The sequence below is a fragment of a genome, unplaced genomic scaffold (assembly GCF_019419815.1).
Source record: "Pyrus x bretschneideri cultivar Hongxiangsu unplaced genomic scaffold, Pyrus_bretschneideri_v1 Contig83, whole genome shotgun sequence".
Lineage (NCBI taxonomy): Eukaryota > Viridiplantae > Streptophyta > Magnoliopsida > Rosales > Rosaceae > Pyrus > Pyrus x bretschneideri.
The window spans coordinates 653,027-674,825 of NW_025999824.1; the positions used below are offsets into that span (position 1 = coordinate 653,027).

At 38.6% G+C, this 21,799-nt stretch overlaps 4 protein-coding genes across 4 annotated transcripts; 1 reads left to right on the forward strand and 3 right to left on the reverse strand.

Annotated features, from left to right (window-relative positions):
- Positions 1-5,514: 5,514 nt before the first annotated feature.
- Positions 5,515-7,603, forward strand: LOC125473336. Its single transcript, XM_048576011.1, has one exon. It carries the CDS (start codon positions 5,788-5,790, stop codon positions 7,378-7,380), a length of 1,593 nt encoding a protein of 530 aa, XP_048431968.1. The 5' UTR covers positions 5,515-5,787; the 3' UTR covers positions 7,381-7,603.
- Positions 7,604-8,544: 941 nt separating this feature from the next.
- LOC103927149 (probable serine/threonine-protein kinase ifkC) lies at positions 8,545-10,769 on the reverse strand. Its single transcript, XM_048575984.1, has 5 exons — positions 10,648-10,769; positions 9,639-9,893; positions 9,304-9,534; positions 9,036-9,220; positions 8,545-8,951 (listed from the first exon to the last, which is right to left on the reverse strand). Exons 2-5 carry the CDS (start codon positions 9,878-9,880, stop codon positions 8,773-8,775), a joined length of 837 nt encoding a protein of 278 aa, XP_048431941.1. The 5' UTR covers positions 9,881-9,893; positions 10,648-10,769; the 3' UTR covers positions 8,545-8,772.
- An 8,750-nt stretch (positions 10,770-19,519) lies between these two features.
- On the reverse strand, positions 19,520-21,553 carry LOC103934505. Its single transcript, XM_048576089.1, has 3 exons — positions 21,324-21,553; positions 20,237-21,231; positions 19,520-20,139 (listed from the first exon to the last, which is right to left on the reverse strand). The coding sequence occupies exons 2-3, from the start codon at positions 20,648-20,650 to the stop codon at positions 19,603-19,605; spliced, it is 951 nt and encodes a 316-aa protein (XP_048432046.1). The 5' UTR covers positions 20,651-21,231; positions 21,324-21,553; the 3' UTR covers positions 19,520-19,602.
- LOC125473349 (protein ALP1-like) lies at positions 20,774-21,426 on the reverse strand. The gene is made up of 2 exons (XM_048576030.1): positions 21,324-21,426; positions 20,774-21,231 (listed from the first exon to the last, which is right to left on the reverse strand). Exons 1-2 carry the CDS (start codon positions 21,424-21,426, stop codon positions 20,774-20,776), a joined length of 561 nt encoding a protein of 186 aa, XP_048431987.1.
- Positions 21,554-21,799: the final 246 nt, after the last annotated feature.

A 21,799-nucleotide genomic window follows, 5' to 3' on the forward strand; every position in this document is an offset into this window, starting at 1 on the left:
TTTGGCACTCCCGGATGTTAATGGTAATTTCGAAGTCTACAGTGATGCTTCCTTGAGTGGTTTGGGATGTGTACTGATGCAACATGGTAGGGTGATTGCTTATGCTTCACGATAATTAAAGCCTCATGAGTTGAATTACCCTACGCATGATTTGGAGTTAGTAGCCATTATCTTTGCTTTGAAGATGTGGAGACATTATCTTTATGGGGGAAAATGTAAGATCTTTACGGATCATAAGAGTCTTCAATATCTTTTCACTCAGAGAGACCTTAATCTTCGTCAGCGGAAATGGTTGAAACTGCTTAGTGATTATGATTGCACAATTGATTATCACCCTGGTCGTGTGAATGTGGTAGCTGATGCACTTAGCAGAAAATCTCAGGGCCGTATTAACACGTTGTATGCTAGTCATGTTCCTCTTCTGGCAGACTTGAGATCAACTGGAGTGTGGTTAGAGGTAGAAGATCAGGAGATAGCCTTACTTGCTAATTTTCAAGTTAGGTCGATTTTTAATTGATCGTGTACTTGAAGCCCAAATGGTTGATGAAGAAACCCAGGAAATAATTCAAGCAAGGAATCAGGGGAAAAAGAAAGACTTCAAAGTTCAAGAATCGGATGGCATGCTTATGCAGGAGAATAGAATGTTTGTGCCGAATAATTTGGAATTAAAGAAAGCAATTCTTGATGAAGCGCATATCTCAGCTTATGCGATGCATCCAGGAGGTACTAAAATGTATCATACCATTAGACCATTCTATTATTGGCCAAGTATGAAAAGAGAGATAGCTGAGTATATAAGTAGGTGTGCCATTTGCCAATAGGTTAAAGCTGAAAGGAAGAAGCCGTTTGGGTTGTTGCAGCCGCTTTTCGTTCCAGAGTGGAAATGGGAAAATTATTACGATGGATTTTGTGTACAAGCTTCCGCATACACATAATGGTTTTGACGGCATTTGGTGATAGTTGGTCGGCTTACTAAGTCAGTGCATTTTATTCGAGTGAGGGAAAAATATTCTTTAAGCCGATTAGCTGAATTATTCATTTCGAAGATTGTGAAGTACCATGGTGTTCAAGTGAGTATTTTTTTTGGATCGTGACCCAATATTTACTTCTAAATTTTGGGTGGCTTTTCAAGAAGCTTTGGGTACGAGGTTATTCTACAGTACGACATATCATCCTTAGACAGACAGACATTCACAGAGGACCATTCAGACGTTGGAGGATATGTTGAGATTTTCGGTGTTGCAGTTTGGCAATGCTTGGCACAAGCGGTTGGATTTAATGGAATTTTCCTGCAACAACAACTTTCATTCGAGTTTAGGCATGTCGTCATTTGAGGCACTGTATGGTAAATCTTGTCGTACACCCTTATGTTGGTCAGAGGTCGGAGAAAGAGTTTTGGTGGGCCCCGAGATTGTAGATGAGGCTACTCAGAATATTCAGGTAATTAAGTCTAACCTAAAAGTGGCCTAGGATCGACAAAACAGCTTAGCAGAAAGGCATGCCACTGACAGCGTGTATAAAGTTGGTGATTGGGTGTTTCTGAAGCTTTCATCGTGGAGAGGTGTAGTACGGTTTGGAATGAAAGGTAAGTTAAGTCCCAGGTATATCGGACCATAATTGATCACCGGGTGAGTTGGTGAAGTGGCTTACAAGCTTGAGTTGCCTTCTGAGCTGGCTAAAGTGCATAATGTTTTTCATGTGTCCATGTTTCGTCATTACATTGCGGATCCGTCACATGTGACACCTCCTCAACCATTGGAAATTAATCCGGATTTGACATATGACGAGGAACCAATAACGATTCTGGATTAGAAGAAAAAAGTTCTGAGGAACAAGACTGTGAGTTTAGTGAAAGTTTTGTGGAAGAATCACTCAGCGGAGGAGGCTACTTGGGAGATAGAAGACCGGATGAGAGATTTGTATCCTCGGTTGTTCTATGATTACTAGTGGTTTGTTTGAGTTGTTATTATGAATTTCGAGACGAAATTTTCTTAAGGGGATAAGTTGTGACAGCCCGTCCCGAATTATTCGTACCATAGGTGTGAAATGACAATTTTGCCCTTGGTGGTTATTTGTCATTTTGGGTGGTTTTGTTGTTTTGTTGGTTGCATTTGGACCACACACACACCCACACCCACATCATCTTCTCCTGTGTGTTTCTTTCTCTCTCTTTCTCTCCTTCTCACTTGTACGGACGAGATTCAAAACCCTTGCAACCGTCACAGATCAAAGTGGAAAATGGTGCCTTTGCGTTTGTGAGGATCATACGAGTTCAACCATACCAATTTCAGGTAAGGAATTCTTCAATTTCACGTCGAACCAGGAATCTCTGATTTGGTCACTGTTCATGCACACGTGAATTATTGACTTTCAGGGAATTTGAAGCTTTTAGGAAGCTTAGTGAGGTCTTTAGGAAGCTCGGGGTGGTCGTTGGGTGGAATCTGACGTTGGGATCATGAGTTGCGAGTTTGGTCGACTTTTCTTAAATTCTCCGACGACATCTCGTGATATTTGGGGCTTTAAACAGGTAAGGAAATGTTCTACAAGTTAACAGCTTCAATTTGGTACTGGCTTCATGAAATTTGGTTGAAAAACGTGTGAGATATTAAGATTTGAAAAGTTTCCAGTTTTTCGGCGACGGCGACGGTACCGGAGGTGTGCCGGAGAAGACAAGGGAATATTTCGTCAAGTTAACAGAATATTCTTAACGCCGTCAGTCAGTTTTAACGAAATCTGTTAGGGTTTAACGGAATATTCCTGACGGCGTTAACTGATGCCGTCAGTGTGACTGGCATGTGGCCGCGCGTGGCGGGGCGTAGAGCCTCGGAAAATTAGTTTAAAATTATGGGGTTGTTTGTGAGGTTGAGTAGATCACGTTGGTATATCCAAACATCCCATTTGAGCATTGTATGAGAAGTTATTACCTAGTTTTAGTTATGTGCTTTAAATTGACGTTTTTAAACAATTGTTTCGCATATAGGTGAGACTCATCCTGAGGAGGAGCACAGTCACTCGAGGCAAGGGGGTTACGACCCTTCCACATACTGCTAAGTAGGCTTTTGGTTTTCCGTATATACCTATATACTTGTGGTTTTTCCCAGAAAATGAAATGGAATGTTTATATGTTTTAAATGCCATGCATAGTGTTTGCCTATTTATTTATGCATTCGTAGTTGCATATATGTATGTTTAGTGCTATGGACGCACAGGTAAGTGCCATATAAGTTTACGGTTTATGATTGTGAATTAGTGGTTATGTAAGATGCATAGAGAGCTCATAACCTGCACCCTTGATGTTAGTGCTCCCGCCTAGAGTAGGGCGCAGTCCTTCACGTGATGTTCACCTCCTGCACCACACGCTCATCTTGGATCCAAGTTAGGTGCACAGTCCTGTCAGACCACTATAGGTGGTTCCGACTCGTAGGTGACCCGCGATTATTCGCCCAGTCTTCACGTGATCGTAGCACTTGAGCGTATTTATTTACACCCAATCCTGTCATACATACCACTTTAGGTGGTTCTGAGTCGTGTGCAGGTATAGTTAGTGAGTTGGGGATTTGAGCTCTAGATTCAGCCGTACAGGTCACGTTAAGTGACTTCGGCTGACATGTTACTTGCATTGATTGACATTACCAGGGTTACTTACAGTTTATGTGGAGGCATTTGTCATGGCATATTTCTGAACATGTTTTCGATATATGTGTTTATTTTGTTATGTGGGAAACTATACAGGTTTTACGGCGAGGGGTTAGAACTGTTGATAATGAAATAATTTTGAAAAGCTTTGTTTTTGCCTCCTCACACTTTCTGTTTTGCGCCCCTCCAAGTTCTAGTTAGAAGTAGCTTTGGTGGTTCACGAGGACTTGACGGTGGTTTTGACAGAACATCACAAATGTAGGATCACCTTTGGGTGTTGTGTAATTAGTATTCGTTCTTCTGGATTGCACTTAGGCTTTCTGTGCTCTGATTATGCTTATCCGACTTAGTCTCACACTAGTGTGTTACTTTAACTAGTTTATTTAGTAGTTTGGTTTTTATTTATTCATACTTTTATTATTATCTTTTGTTTCCGTACTGTGCACATGGCTACGTCACACTCACGTGACGGCCAGCATGCCTTGATTCCGGTCGGAGTGTATCAGGTTGATTGTAATACTATGTATTTTAAAAACAAATTACACACACACACACACACACACACACACACACACACACACACGTGTATGTGGTAATTATTTTTATTTCAAGTATAAATTCTTTTCTTTGGGTTTCTTTATTACACTACGTTTATATAAGAACTCATACTTTTGATATGTAAACTAGTCTTAATGTAAGATCTTTTTCTACAAAATTATTACAAAACTAGCTAGTATTATTTCATATTTAATTAGAGATGTTTTTAGTTTGAATTGGACAACTAAGACATAGACCCAAAATATTCCACAACCTTAGTTTCACGTAGGCCTAATAAACTTTTATAGCCATCTACACCACGATCCACTTGACAAGCCCCTACATGTGGCTTAGGCTCATTTTAGCATAAAACGTGGTTGGCACGATTTGTCTATGATGTGAACGTCATAACAGGACTTTGGCATGATAAATTTGCATGAATTTGTATAGGCTTGGCATGATTATACAAATGTTCAAGTTATAAATTGATATTTTATTAGCGTGATGCGATCGTAAATTTAGTTACGTACCTTTAATTCAGTATCTTCGCATGAATTTAGGCTCAGCTCGTGGCACTTTCTCGGTACTCAAGCTTCAAAGTATAATTGTGCTTGCATGTGAGATTTTCGGCCCCAAAAATAATTTCTTTACTTCTAAGATATGATTTTAAAGGTTCCCATGCGTGCTTTTTCAAGGCCCATCTAGCACACGTATTTTATACACTGAGTCCATTATGCATCTAATATTCATTAGGTCTGCCCCACTGTACATCTGTTTTGATTAACCAAATTTTGATTTTTTTTTTTTGTTTTTTTTTTTTTTACTTTTTCTTCTTCTTTGAATGTGATACTCTTTATGAAATAAACAATTTTTTTTTTGTTTTTTTTTTGTCTATGAAATAAACGATTTAAATTTGGATTTCTTGTCTAATCACTCACACGAATGTTACGACGGACAATTATTAATTTCCCCAAACCCAAAGGGGAAAAGAGTCGAAGAGAATCGTGAGTTTCCTATTCCTAGTCAATGTAGTCATACCAAAACAAGGAAAGTAAACTCCTCGTGTAAATCCAAAGACGAATAGAGAGAAGGGATAAATAAAAAGATGATAAACATAAAATCTTTTAACAAATTATATACACTTATTTAATTTGTAACGTTATTTTTATTTATTTAATCTAAAGACTAAAATTAAAGAGAAACACACTCTTTCAACTTATCACAATCACATACTCCTATTTAATTTAATTTTTTTTGTTTACTTAATTGTTCAACTTGAAAACTAAAAATAAAAGCATGCAGGTTACCCTATATTTGGTGAACGACGCAGGGAGAAACAGGACCGAACCGAACGGCTAACAAACTCATCCGGAGGCTCTGCAAACTGAAAAAGAGTTTAGAGCTATATCTAGAGACTAGATCGATCGACGATCTACTTCCCTTTACAGCTTCTCACAAAACATTACAAATACGTTACTCGTGAAAGAAATACAGTGACGACGTTTCTGTTCTTTTAATTGCTTAGTTTCAGAATTCATTCATTCTAGGGTAGGGTAGGGTTGGGTTTTGCTGTCAAAGCTGGTGGCGGTGGCGGCGGGGTAGTCGTCGTCGTCAATGGTTTCCTCTCCGGCTCCGGCAGAGGCTGCCGTTGACCTGAATCTGAGTGTTAATCTTAACGATTCAGATTCAAATACAGTTTCAGATTCAGGAGTTATGAGGAGGAGCAATTTATTATCATTATTATTATGTTGGTGCGAGGATTCGTTGTTTAATGTTCTGTGTAGATTATCACAAAGGGATTTGGTAAAGTGCAAGATGGTGTCCAAGTCCTGGCAATGGCACCGAATAATCTCCCGTGTGTGGCTGCGGATGTTTTGGCCGCGGTCTCCTACCGTGGGTCTTTTCTACCGTACGATCCACCCTTGCGACGGTATGTATCAGTTACTCTCCTTGGTCTATTTATATGCTTATCCCTTCTTCAAGTCCCCCGAACCGTCGCCACCGCTTCTGGATTGGGGCGGTGAACTGTGTCGGTGGCAGAGACGTGACTTCTCTGACAATCTCAGGGACTCTTGTAATGGGTTACTTCTGTTGTTCAACCCAACAACTTACCAGTTTTGTGTGAGCAACCCCATCACTAAGCAACACGCCTCCATCCCTCTTCCTGTAGTCGAAGCCGAGGAGGCCGATTTCTGTGCTGCCTTGGCTTATGACCCTGTCGAGTCAGATCACTACAGAGTTGTTCGAATTAGTTATTTCCATTCCCAGCAACAACCAACCTCCATAACCACAACCACCCCAATGGACATTTTCTCGTCGCATTCTAGACAGTGGGTTCGACATGGGTTGCGACTTGACCCCACTTTTGTTGAGGGCTTCAAAAGGTTCAAACTTTGCAGGAAATTTTTCTACTTGCGTGGGGTGTTATACAGCTTAGCTACCTCAGGGAAAATTTTGTGTATTGATCTCAATACTGTTGAAGCTCGTGCCCTTCAACTCCCTCCTCATCCTGTCCTTGAGGAGGAGGACCATGACGATGATGACAAAACAATGGTGGGATGTCTTGTTGGGGTGTCAATGGACCTTGTCTGTTATGTAAACCGTGATGCTTCAGATAATTTTTATTTTTGGTCTTATGATGATCGACCAGGATGTGAATCTGGTGATAGATGGACTCTCAGATATAGTGTGTGTGGCATGACGTTAAGCATGAAAGTGCGTTCCCCTTCGGATGTCAAGTACAATGAACACCTTGATACTCTGGTACCGTTTGCAATAAGTCCAAATTCTCATGTGCTGTTCTTTGGCACTCGAAAGCTGATCTTTCGCTATGACTTAGAAAGTAGAAGAAAGCTGAAACTCCTTCTTGAGACAGGGTTGAACATAGCTGTACCGGGTTATCACTTTCCTTGCTTCACGCTCCGTGCTTGCTTGATGCCTTTCTATGGTCTGGATCATGCTCAGAAGAGTGTTGGCTCTCCATTTCCAGCAGCACAAGAAGTTTCCAAGGGAGCAAAGATTTTGAGTGCGGAAAGAGCATGCCAGTGTGATACAGAAAAAGACTCCTGGATTGGGCATGTGGACTCTTACTTTGTACATAAAGACAGAAGACCCTTTTTTTATCCTAGCGAGATGCAGTTATGTGCAGGGATGGAGGAGATGGAATTACCCAAGCCACAACAACAGGTTCGTAGCTTCCTTCTCTAGACTCAATTATCACCGCCAGTGCAAAGACCTGAGTCCGTATCAACCTAGACAGCGTTTGCTGCCACGAGTTATGCATAGATGACTGATATGATAATCTCTTTATTTTTTTTATCGACTATATAGCTTATAATAATTTGGATCTATTATTTCCACATCTTGAGGACAATGTGTGATTTAAGTTTGGGGGTGAGAAATAAGGATGGCTATGGAAGTTTATGCGGAACTCTCAAAGCCGTTAGATTGTGTGAATGACTAACATTTGTTTGAAATTAAGTGGAAACTAAAATAAAATATTCTCTCTCAAAGGTGGTGATCGGATCTTAGGCCCACCCAGCACACATGTTCTATACACTGAAAATTTGAGTTCGTTACCATAGGATAGCTTTGTAATTTGAGTTCGTTACATAAGCAAATTTGGATGATCGAGTCTTGTACCTATGCCAAGTAACAAGAGAACTAGTTACGTTTCCTAAAATTAAATATCATAAATAACCGGAATAGGTACCATGTTCTACGATTCGTGTGTTTGTCGATTTCCGTTGTATTATACTTTCTCAGAGTGCAACTTAGTAGATACCATGCTATATAGTTCGAGAATGAAAAGAGCTAGTGTAGACACCAATGCCTACTTTGTTGTTTAGGGAAATCAATCATGCCTTTAGGTTGATAAACGTTAAGCATCTAAATTTGTTTTGTGTCATTGTATGTGTCGATTGCTTAGGTGAAAAAGATAAGTGATTGAAACCTAAAACCCTTCAGACTTTATTTTCAAAACCCTTGTTGCCAACTTTTCTTTGCCTAGTTCTGTAAAAATTGTGTTTTTATACTTTTAGATTCAAGTCATCTCAAACGAGTTTGTTAAATCATTTTTGTGCATATTTGATAGCTTTTGTGAAAGAATTAATTTAAATTGTTGGGTAGATAACATATTAGTGCAAACATATTAGTGCAATCCTCGTTGGAATGACCTCATACTTGGTTTCTATACTATGTGTTTGATCATGTGTACTTGCGAGTTTAAAACATGTAATTAATAGCTTAATTTTAGATTGCTAATTTCATACGACGAGTATCCCAAACGATAGAATACTAAAAACACATTTAATCATGGACGTCAAAACACTCTACAAGATTATATATATGTGTACTGCCCTTCACCATACATGCAACCAATCAATTTCATTCTATATATTGTGATCAATTTCAACCAACCAATCAAGTATATAACCAAAACATGAAACATTTGAATAACAAGAAACTCCTTGATATCACGACATTGAATATCTACTTCAGCATGCTGTGGACGAGTGAGTGAATGTGTGGAGTAGCACTATACAACTACAAAACAGTTATGTCCATGTGCGTCCTAAACAGTGATATGACCCAAAACCTCTACCGCCGAAGGCCTCTTTGCAGGGTCCTTGGTTGTGCAATCAGCTCCACGAGAATCATACCGAGACTGAAAATGTCCCTCTTGAAATCCACTTTATCTTCGGGGGCATCATACGTCCGACCTTTCAATGCTTCTTCTATCTCCTCATCCCCGAAACAATTACCCACCAGCTTTCGTGCTGCATAAACACGTGCGTTACATTATTTTCCAAAAGTTTACACAATCTTTTACTTTTACTAATAAACAAATTCGAAACACTTACCAATCCCAAAATCTCCTATCTTCCAATTGTTGTCCTTTACCAGTATATTTAACGGATTCAGATCTCCATGCACTATATTGTTTCCATGGATGTACAGCAACCCTCTTGTTATGTCTGTGAAAACAGTCGATGCCTCATCCCATGTCATGTTAACCCCCCTCTTCAATAGCTCTTCACTCAAAGTTCTGCAAAAGAGGATTAACCAAACAAAGTTAACATAAGAAAAAAAATACAGAACACATATGTTTAGGTAGTCTCAATCTGGTACCTTTCACAACATTCTTGTACAATGTACAAGCATGGAAGTTGCTGCTTCTCTTTGTCTTTGTTCGTATTCCCAGGTCCTTCTTCAAGGGAACTGTTACTTCCATCATCATCCATATTTCGGCCTTCTTCCAGCTCAAGTTGACTTTTCTCACCAGCAAAAGTCAGATCAGTCCAAGAGGTGTAGTATTGCACCACATTTTGGTGTTTTAATCCCGATACAATGTCAACCTCGCTGCATACGTACATAGAATGCCTTTTTAGTTAAACGAGAAGAATACAATAGCCTAAAAATACAAATATAATTTCACGGTAAATTCCAAATTCTTATTTTCTTACCGTTGGATGGTCTCAAAGTCCAAAGAATGAACCCCTAGAGTAATTTTCTTTGCCGCATAGACTTTGTTGTCTAATAAGTTCCTGCAGCGCGCTACAACCCCATAGGACCCTTCGCCAAGAATCTGCAACTCTTCATAATCTGAGAGATACCTTGAGAACTTTTTAGCATTTTCTTCAATCTTAGGCTCCCAAATGACGATATTTGTGATGGGGCATGTTATGGGCTGAATATGCACCTCCATATTGAACCAAAACCTGCAAGAGTAAAAAAAAAATCTTATGTATGATCTGATATGCCCGTAAAAAGCTTCTAATAGGCTTTCATTTTATATGGATCTCCTAGGTTCTCCAGCCTTCCAATAGGCTTCCATTTTATAAACATATGCATGAACCATGAAAATGGACAAGTCTGAGCCGAGTACTTTCTACTCCCTCGACATCCCGCTCCTTTCGAGCATGCTCTCAAGATAAATACAGTCACATTATCAACTCCTTGCCCTTCTAATCATTAACTACCATAAGAGGAATTTTATAATTAATCCCCAAAATGTATGCGGTTTTAGGAAAGTGCAGGAGCAAATTCTTAGTCTACAAATACAGTATACACATATATTCCATAAATGAGTGGTCCTCAAACCCCATTCTTGGTCGTTTTCTAAGTTTTCTTTAATCTTACTTATACAAGATTTTATGTTATCAACTGGGAGGCTATAGTGCAGGCATAAATTTTCAACCCTAAATTAAAGAAGAATTGCCCCAAATAAAAATTGCAACGCTGCAATCGAAAAAAAAAAAAAAACGCAACAATTTCCTCCGGTTCAAGAAATGCTTCATCATATCAAACACAAGGGAAGTACATTATACTACCTACTCAGATTCTCCTAATCAATCAAGCAATTCGATTCTTGAAAATATTCTCATCAAGAAAATTCAATTCCAAGAAAAAATCAAACTATAAACAAACTGTATCAGGAATTAATGAATCTGAGATAAGGACTAAGAAGCTTACAGATGTTGATCGTTTTCGGTTCGGGACGAAATTCTAGAGGTGCGACTACGAATCCTCACTTCCGACTCCTGAGCTCTCTCTCTCTCTCTCTCTCTCTCTCTCTCTCTCTCTCAGCAGCGTTGCTCCTTGCTTCGTAAAGTAGAAAGTGGGAAATGGAGGGAAAGACCAACAGAACAGAGTACAAGAGGAGGGCGATACGACGTCGTCCTTTCTGTTAAGAACGAACCGGCTGAAGTCTCTGGGCTCTCGCCCACAACGGAAACTCATAACTTCTGGCCCAAAGCTAACATTCAACTTTGAAAACTATTTCATCAAGTATTATGAACTCGTAATCACTTTAACATTCATCTCGTACCATCAAATTCACAAAAATACTAAAGAATTTTTTTTTTGATATTTTGTATGTTACATGTTAAATAATAAACCTAATCAAAATGATAAACCCAAATTCTCAATACAAGTACAGTTTTTAAGTGTAAATAGGCATTTTATTTATATGTGACATATAATAATTTACTTAAATCCGCCGAATACATGGCTATGCCCCTGCCTAGGCCTTGTCAAGGCGCTTAGGCACTAAGCCCCACCCCGCCGCCCGACTTAGACCTAGCGTAGCTTGATTAGGACCACCCGATGTTCGAATCTTGAATCCGCCATTGGTTATAGGGTCAATTATACAACGAACTTCAACAATCCGTACGTCTATTTTGTAAGTCTTCATTTATAGATCATCCTTGAAAAAAAATCAATTCAATCCGAAACCATTTACTAATTTTATTGTCATAATAAAATTTAAATGTTTCTTGGAACATAGTGTTCGTCAATTTCTTTGAACTCAATTAGATGTCTCGAACATCTTCGATTTGGCTAATATTTTTCAAGGACAATCTATAAAATGCAACTTGAAAAATAAACGGTTTCGATCGGTGATGTTCGATGTGAAGTGAGCCCCACTACTAATCCCTATTTTGATCAAACTAGCATGTCTCTTGACATGTGATGCAAATTCACACATCGTTTTGGCAAAAATCCTGCAGAAATTATTTTTCTCAAGAGGTGTAAACACAATAATGAATGATAACAACAATCAACCAAATTCAAGCAGCTGCATGCATATCTCCAGTACACACCACACACACACACACACAAAACACTTTGCCAGAGGGAAAATCTTTGTTGGATAAAAGGAGCACTTATTGCTGGAAACTTTACCCAACAGAGGTTCGTCAGAAAAGAATAGTCGGGCAAAACTCGTCACGCGTACTAGCCAGCTTTAATTTATTCTTGTAGTGAAAAATTCCTACTAACTTACATGAGAAAAATACGAGGTTTTTTTTGTACTCATAACGTATATAAAGAAATCCAATAAAGTCATTACATTTGAAATAAAAATAATTACTTAGACACACACACACACACATTTATATATATATAATTTTTTTTTTTTAATACGGGGTATTACAATGTACCCTCTTTCAAATAAATTTCGTCCTCAAATTTGTAACACCTTAATTGTTGCATTGGTAAGGTAAACAAATCTAAAAGACGTCAAAAAATATATCACAAATATTATAGTAATAGTTGAAAAGCATTAGTAAAGTATTTGGTTAGAGTGGTTGCACGGAGACTACCTTTCCATGTCAAGAAGATTGCAATTCTACCCCTATAGTGCCTTCCAACTCTAGCATAACACCACTAAGTGAACATGATAGGAAAACAAAATTAGTCTTTAACTGAAAATCACATAACAATGAAATCATTATACAAACATTGATGGTTATACAAATCGAAAATGTAACTCACCAATCACCTTACTAATTAGATTCTTATATTCTCATCACACTTAATTTATAATTTTATGTGGAGGAGTTTTTAGGGATTACCATGTTTAGTTTCTTGGTGGTTTTTGCCAATGGATTGGTCATTGCAACTCATTTTTTGCAAAATTATTAGCAACTATTATTGTGTCGAGTTTGCATATCAGGTGGGATAGCATTGCCTTTGGTTGGAAGGTGACTCTTCTGCTATCCAATCAACCGATTTTGATCCTCTTTGACCTCTTCGTACACAATGATCTATTTGTCTGGACCGCATTCGGAATATGACCTTCTACACCTCTCACATATATCGTGAATGAAATGTTGTTGTGGATAAATTTGCTAACACGGACTTGTGTTCTCCAACTTTGGTGTGGCATGACTCCCCTATGCCGTTGGCTCGTGATGCTTTGTTTTCAGATTATGTAGGCGTGCCTGGCTTCCACTTCTCAACCTAATGTGCATCTCACCATGCAGGTATGTCTTCATTTCTTGTTTTTTCCTAACCTTGTGGTGGTGTTGTTTGACCTGTTTTGCAGGTTTTAGACCCTTTAGGTTTGGCTTTAGAGGGGTTAGGTTTCATGTCCCCCCCTCTTTTCCTTGTATCGTTTTTGTTTTTGTTTCTAGAGGGTAAGGTTTATGTCCCCCCTTCTTATTCATGTTCTTTTTCTCTTTTCTTGGTATTATGAGGGGTAAGGTTTATGTCAACCCCTGACTAGGTATAAATTTTTTTCGTTATCAATAAAATATCCCTCGTATAGTAGAGTTTTGATTTATTAAAAAAAAAAAACAAAAGAAAAAAATAGAAAAAAAAAAGGAAAAAAAAAAAAAAACTAGCTCATCACACAACCCGTAGTTGTATAGGAATGAGAAATATTACCAACGTTACCAACTCGTGTAGGAATGAGAATTTCACTTCGCAATGGCCTTTTCTTTTCTTTTTCCTTTGTCAGTTGGAATTAAGAATTACATCTTAATTTGTTTCACAATTAGGACTCCTAAATAGATGTAAGCCCAATAAAAGTCTCACATTCTTCCACTTGGACGTGACATCTATTCAAGAAGCTCTCTGGATCAAGAATAAATTTCTTGATACGCACAACTTTGGAAGATTATTTGATAGCAATATCTATTCAAACTTAGTGTCAAATATCATTAGCTCGTAGGACTATAGACTACGATATCCAATACGGCGGATGTGTACCTCTATAATCACATACAAGCAACAACATTCACATAAAGTACCAACAAGTCGTGGACAAACATATATATATATATATATGATACGTTGTCCTCTTTGAACATAAAGTATCACACTTAACACATACATGGTCTTCTTTACGATCACAACGTGATCTTCCTTAATGCTTAAAATAAGCCCCTATGTCGAAAAGACAATCTTCAAAATTGGCTAGCTGTAATGACTAGTATTTAGAAATAAAACACATCAATCCTTAATGCATATCCATGAAGTTTTAATTGAAAAGCAAAATAGCTCCCACTAATTTTAGGCATCTTTAAAGCTTGATAATTCTCCCATTCTAGTGACATGCTTTAAAGAAACTAAGTAAGGAATAACTCTATTAATATATATGTAGTCATATCTGTAGTGTAAATATAATCAACACTTGTATATCATTTCCTCACTCTTCCTCTTTCTAGCAAATATTGAGGGCATCAGGTATGGAGAAAACTTTAACCACCCTGCATGCGTTAGAGCCCCACAACATCCACGAATTAAGTATATATACATAGTAAAGAAAAATAACTGTTGATTGCATAACATTTGTCTATAATTTTGCACCTCCATTTCTAATACAAACACAAAACTAGAAATTGACTTTAGAAATATATAATCTACCAAAATTGGAATCTGAATAAACCATTTATTTCCAACTTTTCTTTCCTCTTGAAAACTAGTATGTGTTTTTAGATTGACCCTTGAGATAGCACAACATTTTCTTTTGCATATGGCCTATGCTTAATCTCTACTCTTTCAAATCTCTTGAATACCTCAAGGCTCTAAAATTTCTTTTGTCCAACTTCTAATAGCACGACTACTTTAGTCATAATTTGCTAACAGTAATGAGCTTTCTCACCTTTTCTCTTACTATAATCCCTTAAGCATTACTAAGCCCTACTTCTTTAAAACCTCCAAATTTCTTGGTTTACAATCCCAGTTTGCTCTAAAAGAGAATCAACTGTCAAGACAATCAACCAAAACAATTCATACATTAAGCAAGAACCGAAAAGTACATATATTCTTTCCCTGTAAAGAGAATTTTGTCATCGAAACTCAACCTCCTTAATATACATATACATATCTCAAGGTTTTTGGCTCCTTCAATCCTTCTTACACTTAAATACTCACTTACGTCCTATTGACCCAATACCTTGTTTTGGTTCCATTAAGTCCCACGCTTTATTGTTTTTCATGAACTCTAATTTAGTTTATATAGCTTCAACCCTCCTCCAAAATGTGAATTAGAAATAACCTCTTTATTAGTACACAAAATTGAATCATGTAGATGACTTTATTACCTTCAGACCTCTTTGGCTCTTGTTCTGTTGTAGGGCCTTCGATAGAGATTCCATCTTGATCTTCTTCTTATTCGATATCGTCTACAGCATCTTTTGGTCTATTTTCTGTAGGTTTACAACATTGGTGTGTTTAACTCCTCTCCTTCTTCAAAACAAATTCTTTATTCACACACTATTGTCCTCACATTCTATGTAATTAGTTCCTACTTATGGTATGTTTATGATCCGAAAAAACATAAAACCTTAATTGTTTTGCGTAACCAATAAAATAACAATCCACTACCTTCAGGGTTATCTTAGATAATTCAAACTGTAAGTTTTTGCCTAAGTTTTGCAATAATATTCTTCTCCCCTATTGGATTCAACATTTCAATCTTCAAGTCAAGTTGCCTTCTAATTCAACGAATAAGTACTTTCTAATCAAACCGTAAGTCCTTTTCTTAATCAACCTACTCTTGTTCCAAAGTTACATATATGTACTCCCAAATTGCATAGATTCAAACTACAGACAAGTGTCAACCATTTTTTGTTCGCAGATGATAGTTTTATTTTCGCTCAAAGTTAGCTCCAAGAATGTCAAAGGGTCAAGGCGTTGCACAAGATTTATGAATTCGGGCCAAGCAATCAACTATGAAAAGAGTTGCGTAGCGTTCAGTGGAAATCTCATGGAGATTGATGGGAAAGTACTTGCCGATTTTCTAAGCGTGTCTCGAGTTGCATACCATGACTGCTATTTGGGTTTATCGGTTTTCGTGGGGAAAGCAAAGAAGGCTACATTCGCTTACATAAAGGATCGCCTATGGAAAAAATGGAATGGATTGCGGGGCAACTTGTTGAGCAGTGCGGGCAAGGAGTTGTTGTTAAGACAGTGGCACAAGCAATACCACTGTACACTATGCATACTTTTCTTTTGCCTAAAACATTTTGTAATGAGTTGAACCAAACGGTTGTCCAATTTTGGTGGGGCCGAAACCAAGGGAGGCGAAAGATTCATTGGATTAGTTGGCAAAAATTATGTAAAACGGAAAGTGAGGGAGGTTTGGGGTTCAAAGATTTGTATGCTTTTAATTTGGCTTTATTGGCAAAGCAAGGATGGAGACTACTTCAACAGCCGGATTCACTAGTGGCTTAGTTATTCAAAGCCAAGTACTACCTGAAGACGGATGTCATGAGTGCCCCTATGAAAACAAATGGATCTTTTTGCTGGAGGAGCATTGTGGAGGCTCGGAAGGTTATACCCGAAAGGGGGCGATATGGCGTGTGGGGGATGGCAATAGTATAAAGGTGTGGTGCCGTGGGGGGGGGGGGGGGGGGGGGGGGGGGTGGGAATGTGTGGGGGGCAAGGTAGAAACATAGTAAAATAACTGGAAGTAAGGAAGGTACAAAGGCACGAAACACATTCACGCCAATCCCTTACGATCTACAAAACGCTAACTAGGAGGGCAAGGTAGCCCGTCTTTGTTCAGAACCCGCACAGATGAAGATGGGATTCGAGCTTTGTGGTAGTTACCGTACTCAAAACCCGCCAGAGGCCGCATACCGCCCTCGCCAATCCGCTGCGCAGATAAGCCTATCCCTCCTAGCACCATCCCCGATAGGAGTATCCAGAATCGCCGCTCGGTCACCTTTCGAGATACCACCCCTAATGGAGTTGATCTACCAGCAGCGAGAGTTTGGCAAATGACGGTGGAGACCAGTTGATTACAATCAGTATTTGCGCCCAACAGGGGGGTTGGGTGGCCTGGGGTAAGTGGCGGGATCCATCGATCCACCCACAATATCGTTTGGTCCCCACTCATAATCTGCCAATGAGATCCAGCGATAATGATCTCTCTTCCTGCCAAGAGACTAACCCAAGCCCAAGATGCCCGACTCCCACGTTTTGCTTCCAAGAACGAGCAATTAGGAAAATATCTTCCCTTGAGAACTTGAGCCCAGAGTGAGTTGGGCTCATTGCTGTGTCTCCAACATTGCTTGTGAAGGAGAGCCAAGTTAAACTAACCAAGGGACTTGAAACCCATGCCGCCATCACTTTTACCCACTCCCAATGTCTCCCATTTCACCCAACGGATCTTCTGCTCCCCCTCCTTTTGACCCCACCAGAACCGTGCCACCGCAAAGTCAATCTCCTGGCAAAGAGTATCTGGAAATCTAAAAATGTTCATAGGGTATGCAGGGATGGCTTGAACAACCACCTTGATAAACTCTTTTACGGTAAACAACCTGCTTTTTGACGAAAGAGGTATTTCTTGAGACATGGCTCTTTTATGTGATATCTTTTGGGAGAGGAAGTCCACTTAATTTGTAGCATCCCACTTAGTTCTCTTAAACCACTGGATGTGCTCATTTGGCATGCGGAAAAGAATGGTAAGTTCTCCACCAAGAGTGCATATCATTTGGCACGTTCGTGTGGAGAGGAGAGTGCACGGGTTGCGAGCGGATCGTCGATGGAAAATGAGATTAAATTTTTGTGGAAGGCACTGTGGAGAGCGTGTGTGACAGGAAAAATAAAAATCTGTGTATGGAGGAGCTGTATGAATGCAATGCCCACGAAAGACAACCTGATCGGGAGAAAAATCCTTCAAGACGCCTCTTGTAGTTTGTGCAGTGGTAGAGGAGAAACGATTGAGCATGTGTTGCGGGCATTGTACAATGGCGGCAAGCATTTGGTTCTCTAGTCCGTTGGGCTTTCGAGTTCACGAAGCCAGAAATATTGCATGGGTGGATTGGATTGCAAGTTTGGCACGATCTTTGGCATGAGACAATTTCGATCTCATACTAATGACGATATGGCATATCTAGAAGGAAAGGAACGCGTTAGTGTGGCAAGGCTCGACAAGGCACCCACTGGATATCAATTATAATGCTCAAGCTTGGTTGGCAGAATATAAAAAATGGCATGGGCAACAAATCAAAAGCAGCACACAAATGGGGGTTGTAGAAAAATGGAAGAAACGGGAGGTGGGTTGGATCAAATGTAATTTTGATGGGACATGGAAGGATAAGGATAACAAGGGAGGAATTGGAGTAGTATTTAGGAGTGACGAGGGAAGATTTTTGGCTGCATTAGCGATGCATCTAGACGATATAGCTTCACCATGGTTGGCAGAATTGGAGGCAGCACGTGCAGCCATCGCGCTGGTGAAAGATATGCAAAAGGAGCAGCTAGGGGTGATGCTGCTTTGGTCCTTGCTGCTTTAAACTTGCAGGCCGAGGATAATACTTCATTGTGGGGCAATGTATAGTTAATGAGGCAAGATTTTCCTTAAGGTCTATTCCACAGGTCAGAGTAAGACATGCTCCTAGAGAGGCAAACAAGGTTGCTCACAGATTGGCGCAATGGGGTCTTACCTTCGATCACAAATGAATTTGGTTTGAGGAACCTCCAGATGTAATTTTGAACCTCCTGATAAAGGATAGCTAACTATGTAATTTTATTGGTGCGGGACGCTCTTTTTCCCTTTGACTGCGTTACAATCCTTAGTTGCCCATATAACCAATCCCGTTAAACTTGACTCTTGCCTAGATATATCATTTTTAAAAAATGAAATAAACAATCCACATAGTGCATCACAACGAAACTTCACGGGTTAATATGAGACATATTAAAGTTCTTCATACTTAAATTTCAGGTTATTCCAAAAACTGTTACATTGATCCTTCACTTAATATAAACCTTATAATTATAACTGTTAGGAAATATTAGTGACGCCGAACTGAATTTGAAGAACCATAATCAATCCAGAATCTTAATATTTTTTCTGTCTTGAGCCAATGGAAAGTCTGAAATGCAATCTATTTTATCATATAAGATTTTTCAGATAAAAAGAAACAGGTGTTTACCACATTGACTCAATCTTACATACTCGCAACGTCATTATATGTCCGCAAAACCTTAAGTGCGTTTGTTGCACCGGACTGTCTCGGACTGGACTAGCTGCAGGGACTAAGTTGGACTGGCTTAGACTAGACTAAGCTGGACTAACTTAGTGAAGCGTTTGGTGCAGTGTCGGACTAAGAAGCAGGATAATGAAAACAGGATTATTCACCATATTTGTGTTTGCTTAGACTAGGTTACATTATTGTTCTATTTTAATAGCTCCAATACATGTGTCCAACGCCCTAAAAATTGGAGGGTTTGGAATTGGAATTGGGGTTGGCATAGGTGTAGCAGCATTGAAATTGAAATGGGAGTAACAATCTTACAAATTACTACAAATATTTGGGCACATTGCCCTGAGTTTAATCTCTTGAATTGTTATTGTAATCAATCCACAACTTGCCCTTAAAAGTTGATTTAATTTGTCTTCTTATCACACATTAAACGTCATTAGCCATCAAATACTTATATCAACATAACTTGATCCAAGGATTTCTTAGTCCGACAAATACATCATTCACTACATTTTCATCCAGGATATTTTACAAAATGCCAGTTAACTATAGTATAGCATTCCAAAGTAGATCTCCATACTTTACAAAATCCTAGTTAACATTAGCCAAAATACGTCATAGTGCAAAGCTAAGTTAGAAGCCATAACCTAAGATTGTACGATTAATAAAATACATCCATGTCTAAGGGCACCACATAATATACTCATCCGCTTGCTTTGTCGCTTAAAAGCCTTTGGACGAACACTTTCTTGAGTCCCGAATTGATTGCCCTGAACACTCCCACATTTTGTGGTTTTTCCAAAATAAGAGTCAATGCATCAATTTGATCCATAGGAGAAAGACCCATTGCTTCAAGTTCGTTAGCTATGTCAGTATGATTTGCAGTACCTTGAACTAAAGCTTCAGTTACCATTTGCATCCTCTTCCCACTTTCAACATAAAATTCTTTCAGTCCACTAATAATTGCCTCGGTTCCATCACTTGAATTTCCCATAGCTCTTTTCCTCTTTCTTTGGCTATTTTCAGACGGGGTGCTTTGTTGGCTTTGTTGGTTCATTGAAGATACAACATTTTCACCTCCAATATCACTTGCACCAACCTGATCATGACTTTGTTCCTCCATCATTTCAGCAGGGGTTTCGGCTACATTACCCGTAGCCCGATCTTTTCCAAATATATATGCAAATCTATCGTACAGTGGAAAAGGTTTGCTTCTCCATCCATCAGCTTCTTTATTTTTCTAAAATTATATGAACATAGCAAAACTAAAATTTAGCATGCATAACAAATATAGCAGTAAGAATATAATTAATGTATAAATAAAATAGGATATGAACCTGCACATAAGAAAGCCATGCGTCATCACTGTCAACTTCAACGCACTTTTTGACATCATTCCATGCAAATCCACTTGTGTTTATCATGTCAAAGACCAAACTATATGTTTTTTTCCATTTCTTCAACTTTGACTCAATATGTGGAGTTGCCTTTATATTTGAATTAGGACATAAAACATTGACAGCTTTCGCTATTTCAATCAAAGTACCTTGTTTGAAAGCACCTGTGTCACATCGTTGCTTCCGAGCAACAAAATCCTCAAGAACGGATAGTAATACTTCTTCCTCAAATGCTTCCCATTTACGCCTTCTTCCTTTTGGCTCTTGAGAAGCATTCAAATTATTGTGGTTATCCATACCTAAACAAAAAATATTTGAATGTACTAAAATACAATACAAAGAATCAATTTGCATAATATCCAATCAATTTGCATAATATCCAATCAATTTGCATAATATCCAATCATTTTAATAATATCCAACATATGCATGATAAAAAGGAAAACTAAAATAAAATCTTATCATTAACACATATAGCTAGTTCGGTTGCTGGTTCCTAATTGCTCTCCACTCATTATACATTTCCTGAGCCATGGCATTCCTCTTTGCAGTCCACTGGTCAGATGTTTCAACACTACCAACATATTCACCTTCTTCTGTATTTTGTCCATCTTCTATTATTGGCACATTCTCCATTGGATCTACAGACATCTCTTGCCTAATAAGATTGTGTAGTAGGCAACAAGCGGTAATTATTCGACCTTGTGTCCTTATCGGATAGAAAGATGGACTCCTTAGTATCCCCCACCTTCCTTTTAGCAAGCCAAAACAACGTTCAATTACATTCCTTGCCTTAGAATGCTTCATGTTAAAATATTCTTCCTTATTAGAAGGTGTTCGTCCTTCCCATTCAGATAAATGATAAGGTATTCCTCTATAGGGTGCAAGGAATCCTTCACCATTTGTATAACCACCATCTACAAGGTAATAATAACCTAATAAAAAAAAAGACCTTATATTAGTATTTTGTAGTTCACAAACAAAACTAGACCTAACTTACAAAGTTGAGACTAACTAATAATCTTACCCGTTGGTACCTTAAAACCATTAGGCCTAGTAATTGCATCATGTAGCACTCTAGAGTCTGATGCGGAACCCTCCCACCCCGGAAACACATATATGAACTGCATATCTCCTGAACACACACCTAATACATTAGTTGCGACTCGACCCTTTCTAGTTCGGTATCTTGGTTTGTCAATTTCAGGTACATGCACATCAATGTGTGTTCCATCTAATGCTCCCAAGCAATTCTAAAAAAAAAATTAAGCTTTTGTTAATTTATACAAAGGGAATGAAGAGTTAAAGCTTAGGGAAAATGAAAATAATTATCAACATACCTTAAAACATCGCCACCTAGGACCTGTAGAATCAATAGGCACAGGTTGAGGGACTTTTAGTAGGATACCTTGTAATCGCAAAATTCCTTGCAATACACTATTGAAATACCTACTTATAGTCTCTCCCGACCTATAAAATCTACCACCAACACTACGAATCTTA

Coding starts and splice junctions, on each gene's coding strand:
- LOC125473336 (XM_048576011.1), top strand. CDS start 5,788: ATGGTTTCCTCTCCGGCTCCGGCAGAGGCTGCCGTTGACCTGAATCTG.
- LOC103927149 (XM_048575984.1), bottom strand. CDS start 9,880: ATGGAGGTGCATATTCAGCCCATAACATGCCCCATCACAAATATCGTC. Junction 9,535..9,638: donor GACTTTGAGACCATCCAACG/GTAAGAAAATAA, acceptor GTACGTATGCAG/CGAGGTTGACATTGTATCGG. Junction 9,221..9,303: donor GTACAAGAATGTTGTGAAAG/GTACCAGATTGA, acceptor CCTCTTTTGCAG/AACTTTGAGTGAAGAGCTAT.
- LOC103934505 (XM_048576089.1), bottom strand. CDS start 20,650: ATGCAAATTGATTCTTTGTATTGTATTTTAGTACATTCAAATATTTTT. Junction 20,140..20,236: donor CATGGCTTTCTTATGTGCAG/GTTCATATCCTA, acceptor ATATAATTTTAG/AAAAATAAAGAAGCTGATGG.
- LOC125473349 (XM_048576030.1), bottom strand. CDS start 21,426: ATGCAGTTCATATATGTGTTTCCGGGGTGGGAGGGTTCCGCATCAGAC. Junction 21,232..21,323: donor TGGTTTTAAGGTACCAACGG/GTAAGATTATTA, acceptor TTTTTTTATTAG/GTTATTATTACCTTGTAGAT.